Source organism: Cebidichthys violaceus, unplaced genomic scaffold (genome assembly GCF_023349555.1).
Source record: "Cebidichthys violaceus isolate CVI_PGR_0920_01 unplaced genomic scaffold, fCebVio1.0.p SCAF_12, whole genome shotgun sequence".
Taxonomy (NCBI): domain Eukaryota; kingdom Metazoa; phylum Chordata; class Actinopteri; order Perciformes; family Stichaeidae; genus Cebidichthys; species Cebidichthys violaceus.
Window position 1 is genome coordinate 15,791,253 of NW_027176285.1, and position 7,024 is coordinate 15,798,276.

At 49.1% G+C, this 7,024-nt stretch overlaps 1 protein-coding gene across 3 annotated transcripts in view; it reads left to right on the plus strand.

The window, feature by feature from the left end:
* The first annotated feature begins 1,478 nt into the window (after nt 1–1,478).
* sec16a (SEC16 homolog A, endoplasmic reticulum export factor) overlaps nt 1,479–7,024 on the plus strand; it is a 15,755-nt gene continuing 10,209 nt past the window's right edge. For all 3 annotated transcript variants that reach the window (XM_068706708.1, XM_068706709.1, XM_068706710.1), the window contains exons 1-4: nt 1,479–1,537; nt 2,922–6,430; nt 6,518–6,669; nt 6,880–6,968. In XM_068706708.1, coding sequence (XP_068562809.1) covers nt 2,996–6,430; nt 6,518–6,669; nt 6,880–6,968 — 3,676 coding nt within the window. In that variant the 5' untranslated portion in view covers nt 1,479–1,537; nt 2,922–2,995. The remainder of the gene's footprint in view (nt 1,538–2,921; nt 6,431–6,517; nt 6,670–6,879; nt 6,969–7,024) is intronic.

A 7,024-nucleotide genomic window follows, 5' to 3' on the forward strand; every position in this document is an offset into this window, starting at 1 on the left:
ACTAAGAGAGTTTGGCTTTCTCTCATTTGTGCTACTTGCCTACAACTTGTAGGGCTACTTATGCATTTCCTTTAACACAGGAGAAGACTATAATGAATTTATAATTCATGTAGTTTGCTAATGATGAAGGACTGGTCTGGTGGTTGCAAGGGGAAGTAAAATAATGAACTATTAGTAGGGTGAAATATGTATTCATTAGCATTCATTAGAGTAAAACCGTTGCATGCTACATGCTTCAAGAATGATTTATTTTGACATGCATATAATAAGATATTATAGTGTGTTAGTATCAATCACGGATCCCAAACATCTGTATTTGCAACTATGCTTTACAATCTAAACTCGTTCTAGTTTTTTTTTAAATTTTAGTCATATATTTAAGAAAAATGTAAATTGTAATAAGTATTGTTTTAATCGAATCACAGTCAAAGAGTTTCTACTTTAAACTTTTCAAAGTTTGAGGGTCAGGTAGTATTTTAATATTTAAATGCACTGCTGGACTCCATACTCTAGTCTTGTCTAGTTGCATGACACTTATCAGCAATGAATCAAAACTATCACATTTTTCGAAAACCCCCCCCAAAAAAACAACTATTATTCCCGATTGTGGTTCATCCCTTCATAGTGCGTTATATTTAACACACCAAAGTGCTCCCCCCAGTGGACGAATGTCCACATTACCAGCAGTCCTCAAATGTTGCTGGACACATACATGATGCCATCTGTGTATGACATCTGTGTATTTATATATATATATGTATATTGTAAACACATTTTATTTCTTTGATCTGGAATATAGGGAAACTACTCCATTGGTTTTGCATTAATGTTTCATTTATTCACGCTGGTGTAGGGTAATGTCCTTAACACAACATTTGATCATTTGATTTATGTGTAATTTATTTGTGTTTGGAGTTATTGCAGCACTTAAATTCAGCAACAGCCATGCCACCTGGCATGCACCACACACACACACACACACACACACACACACACACACACACACACACACACACACACACACACACACACACACACACGTCCACTGCTTGAGAACAGGATATGGTTTGATGTTTCTTTGCCTTTACTGCTCTGTAGCTCTCAGTGGCCTTTAACGTTACACCTCTTACAAAAGATAATCCAAGCGCTGTTAACTGCCTACATGTCCTGCTGGCCACGCCTAGATGTAAACACCTGCAGTCTACATACACGTGTAATCCCCTTTTACTCAAGTGTTTATTAGAATTCACTTTAGCTTCCATTAGGATTCCAGTTTGCCTGATTAACTGAGAAAAAAAAAGTTAGTTTTCTGTAGAATGCCAACATTTGAATTGAAATTAGATTAACATAAAAGACCAAACAGTTGGATATGCACGTGAATTGATTCAGATAAATACACAAAACTTACCTTTATCACGCCCCGCCCCGTAGTGACGCAATGGGTGTTTGGCCCGTGACGCGGCATGTACACGTAGCCTAGTAGGATGTGTTCCCTGAAGATGGTGGCGGTGTGTCAGACTCACTGTCCTGCACATTTGTAAGAATTTCATTAATTTTGTACACATTTCCGACATCGGGTAAGAGTAACTACACGCCATCGCTAACGATGCTTCACTCTGAACGTTTCGATCTAGTGTGTATACAGCAGGCATGCAACTGTTACCCTTGTAGTTAGCATAGGCTAGTTAGCAAGCAATGCTAACTAAGCACCGATGCTAAGGCTAGCTGACCAGGCAGTGGACCTGTTTAAATCATGCCAGGGACCTTGTAACTGTTCGGCATGTGTCCCTGTCAGGGTTGTTTATGCTCGGAAGGAAAGCTCCTGTGTTTTTTGGGCAATCTTTAGGCGACAGGCGGCTTTAGATTGCAGTGTTTTGATGGTTATGGCGTTCAGGACATGTAGCGTTTGAGCTAGTTACCGTTAGCTGTCGAGCCCAAAGCACTCTGGACCTTTCCTCAGAGGCTGCTTAATGTGTCGCGTTAATTTGATGTCGTGTCAAAACAAAAGGTGTTAGCTAACGTTACCGGTTAGAGTTCAACAAGCGTGGATAATGATCGGCAGTCGATAGTGTGTTCTCTCGATAGCTAACTTTTGTTGTGTTTCATGGTGACTGCCCCGGTTGGATTTATAATCTGGATGGTTTGAAATATCCGGGATCACATTGTGTAGAGCTCACCTGGCCAAGAACTCTTCTCTCCTAGCTCTCTCTGTTCTGGATCTACCTTTCTGTCGTTTTAAGCGCTCAATGTCAGTCCATGCTAGCTCCCCCCCGAGCTTCTCACTGACAGAGTCACACTGTATGTATCTTGATAGATTTTGTTTTGTATTTATGGCATCTTTATTAAAAAAAGTCTTTGCTAGCAAGCTAACCTTATCAACAACAGCGATAAAGCTGCGCAAAAGCACAAGTAAGCAGCAGAGCTATTTTGACACTTTTTAGTGCATCAGCCAGTTCCTGTTTAGTAACATCAGTCCTGACGTCAGCTTTCCTTTCGTTTTTACAAAATAGCCAGCAGTTCTCATCCTTTCCAAACCCAAATAAAAAACATATATAATTGCAACTATGCTGTTTGTAGAAGCCACTAGACTCACAATCTGTAGTTCTTCAGAACAGAGTTAAATGAGCTTTTGCGTTTGTTTTTTTGTGTTTGAGTGCGATGAACCAAAGTGAACCATTATACTCAAGAGTGCGTGATGTAATCAAAGTTGCCATTCACTACAATCAGTCAATTGTGTTTTACTCAATAAAGCACAGTAGTGTTATTCATAACATCTTGGAGCTGATGTAGATATTGCCACGTTGTATCCTTTGTTTCACTAAAACCCTAGACCATTATACAAATAAAGGTGTGGTGTAATCCATCAGAGAGGCATGTGTGGCTCTTCGTTAACCACTCCCTCTCTCCCTTTCTTTACGCAGCCTTGCCTGACTTCAGTCTCTTCAGTGACATCTACTAGAGTGACCCGGTCCTCGGGCCTGTTAGCCCCGCAGCCATGCAGCCACCTCCTCGGACTGGACCTCCGGGGGCCTCGGGCCCGCCTCCTTCTGGGCCCAATATGTTCCGCAGGACCAGGCCTCACAAGCATACAGCAGCAGCAGCAGCAGCTACTACCACAATGCCACCTGCTGCACAACCCATGACGAATCCTTTTGCTTTTGTTAGAGCTCCTCCCCCTATGGCTGCAGGTGCACCTTTGGCTACAGGTGCGCCTATGGCTGCAGGTGGTGTCCCAACAATGCCCAACAGCAACCCTCCACCGATGCAGGCCCCACCTAACACCATGTACTCTCAGGCTGGCTCGGGGCTGCCTCCACAACCACAGACACTGGGGGATGTCCCAGCTCCTTTTTCTGGTCCCCCACCCTCCTCTCTACCAGGTGTGACACTGTTCAACCCTCACAGTGCAGCATCCCCTGTTTACTCAGCACCTAGTCCAGTGGGATACGCATCCTCGCATAGTGAACAGGGCTATTTTAACTCTACAGAACAGACACCAGCCATGGCCGCAGAGCCACCTCCTGTGGCCCCCGCACCGGGTCAGACACCTTTTAACCAGGATTTTCAAGGACAGCCTGCTCCTCAGCCCATGTTGTTCCAGCCTGTACCTCCCACCACCTCCTATTCTCAGTGGGCCCCTGATCACGGAAGTCGCCCTCCATCAGTTCAGAACTATTTCCAGCCTACTAGTGACCCTCCGCCACAGCCTTTCAATTTACCTCCACAGACCCAGATGTACCCCTCCCACACCCAGTCGCCCCATCACAACACCCCCACCCCTCCAACACAACCTGGACATCCCCAGGTTCAAGCTCCTCTCCCTCCCCAGAACCCTGTAAACGCCTCCAGTTCTCAGTGGCCTGACCCAAATGCACCCCAGCAGCATAATTCCCACTTCCAAACTCAGAGCTACTTCAGTCAGACATCTGCCCCCCAGGACTCATGGTTCAATATACCTCCACAGGACTCAGGCTACCACCAAATGGGGACCGGCCTAGCCCATCCTCAGCCCCGGCCTTACTCTGTTGGATCTCAACACGCGTCCAACACTGGGGCTGGGCCTAGTTCTGCCCCTGCCCCAGTCCCTGTCCCATACTCTCAGGAGTCTGGTGCTCTCTCAATGTTCTTCAAAGACAATGACGTGGAGAATGAAGAAACACTGGCTGGAGATAGAAACAAGGCGGTGAATGGTATCCCTGGATCTTTTCAGCATCAGAGCAACCCACAAGCCCACGGTGGCCAAGCAGATGTTCCTTTGGATTATCAAGGAGCTCCTCTGCAAGATCATTCACACCTACCCTACATGAATGATGGCAACCATGCTCCACAGGCCCATAAGACTCACGATTCGCAGTACGACCATGTGGAGAATTTGGAGTGTGTCCCGAACCAGGAAGTATTACCCAGTGATATCCATGGCAGCCCCGCTGCTACTGCAGCACATGGAGTTGACCAGTTTGAAACCGGGCCTAACCTCGAGGCTCCCGACTCTATTCAAAGACCGATTAGATCGGCCAGCGTGTCGTCCAACTACAGCAATATGAGCCACGGAAGTGGAAGTGGCTCTCGGCGGCAACAGGGAGTAGTAGGTACCTTTATTCAGCAGGAAAGCCCTCGTCTCACTGATGACGCCAGCCTGTCTGCGGCCACTGGAGGCTACTTTGAGCAGATCGACACTTCTCCAGCTGTAGATATGGGTGTGCGACAGAGCCCCCTGGAGCAGATGTGGCCTCCCACTCCTAGCCCCCCAAAACCAACTGGCATCTTCCAGGCCAGTGCTAACAGCTCTTTTGAACCTGTGCGCTCTCATGGGGTCGGGGTGCGTCCTGCTGAAGTCGATCAGGCTAAAGTGGTCGCGGAACTGGGTGCAGATGCTACACCTGGCAACCTGGAGCAGCCGCCAGATAATATGGAAAATATTTATGGCTCGGGACACCCCCTTCCTGCTGGGGCTGGAGGCGGCGTCCCTCATCTGCCACACCCAGTGGTTCTGTCTCACTCTCGCCCGTCATCCCGTGCTTTCGGGGGCAGTCGGCCCTGTGAGAGCCCCGCCACGACTCTGTGGTCTCAGCATGACCCCACCGGCTTGGCCGCTAGCATCCTCCTCGCCCCTGCTGCCCCGACGGTCCTCGCTCCTTTACGAGAGCCCAGTGCCGATGTCATCCAACCCCCAGAGGATGGCCCACTGGACCTGCAACCCTCTCAGAGAATCCAGCCAACGTCACAGCAACACTCGGAGAACCTAGAGAACCCGCCAAAGGTGAGTGAGGCAGAGCCAACTGACCCTCAAGGCAACCTGGGCTACGCTTCTCTCCTTGTGTCCGACTCGCTCGACCAGCCTGTTTTGATTGCCCCGCCAGTGTCCAATTACAGCGTGATCGCCCCCGGTACCCCCGCTCAAGCGCCCAGTCAAAGTAGCCTCGGGGAAACAACCCCCCCTGTAAGAATTGGCACACAGGGACAGGGTGCCAGTACCTCCCAACCACCTCCAATGACCTCCAATCACAATCCAGTGTTTGCTCCTGGACCTATAAGCTTCAATTTGCCTGCCTCTAACCAGGGCCCGCTCAATCTGACCCGAGACAACACAGAAGCGGCAACATCAGACATTACAGCTCCGCCGCAGTCTCAGCCGGGCCGTCCTCCTCTCTCAAGGGGCCAATCACTGGCTGGAGACAGCCGCTCTGCTCTCCAAGTTAATCCGCAGGCTTCTCTTGTGACTGCTCCCGTCTCTAATCATAATCCGCCGACAAATTATGAACTGCTTGATTTTTCTATGCACCAATCGCAAGCCCAGAACCAAACATCTGGCCACCCTTCCTCTCTACACGAGTCGCCACAGTCTAGTAATGGGTTTTACCTACAGGTCACCAAAGATGCTCAGCAGGGGGTAAGAGCGCAAGCGAATGTCCCTGCCCAGACGCCGGCCTCATCATCTACCCCACAGGTTCCACCAGCACCTTTCCAAGCAGCTGCAAACACCCAGCCGCCACCAGCTGAACCCCCTAAGACGTCCGACCCTCAGGCTGCACTGCAGGGACAAAATGACGCTCCTCCCGTTCCAGGGAGCGGAGCACAGCCCTCCGGTGACCAGTATCCACCTCCAGCACAGGGGCCCGCTGCGGGGAGTGCTCCCCCATCCGCTGCTGCATACCCCCCGTGGCCTCGAGGACCAGTACCTCCAGGAGCTTCCCAGCCAGCTCCTGCAGAACCACCTCGACCACCCTCCTCTGCAGGCAGCCAGCAAGGCTACGGGCCCCCTGCTCCAGCGCCAGGGCAGATGTATGGCGGCTATTACGGTAACTATGGAGACTACCCGGATGGCAGAGCACCATATCCACCTGGCCAGTACCCACAACCACCACCACCACCACCTGGCCAGTACCCACCACCACCACCTGGGGATCCCAGAGCACAGCAATATTATCAAGTATGTGAAAAGTCCTTTTTTTCTGCAACTTCTGCCGTGGGATGTAAGAAATTCCACCAAAAATCCCCAATTGCTCTTATCTTTCAGGATGGTCCATACAGGGGCAGAGCAGATCCGTGGTACGGCAGATATGAAGGGCAGAATCCACCGTATCGCGATCCAAACTACCAGTACAGAGAGCCTCAGCCAGAACGACCCAGCTCCAGAGCTAGCCAGTACTCTGACAGGCCTTCATCCAGGTTTGTGAAACCATCAGCATTATGTCAAGCATCATTATTTAGTCGTTTATTTGTTCATGCAGTTTTTAAGTGTCTTACTTGATTGAGAGAATGTTTAGAACTTAGTAAGGAGTCCCTCATGGTGAGTGTAGTTTGGTTCGGTCCGGTATGTTCAGATGGGCTCTTGTACTCGACCCGTAAAGCTCACCGTCTTCTAACTTCCTCCCACAGGCAAGGCTATCCTGAAGATTACCAGAGAGCCAACCAAAGTGCCTATAATGAATATTATGCAGACTACGCCAAACAATATGATTATGGAGGTATGAGCCACAGAGTTGAATACTTACTAGTATGGATATGTAATATGAATATGTTT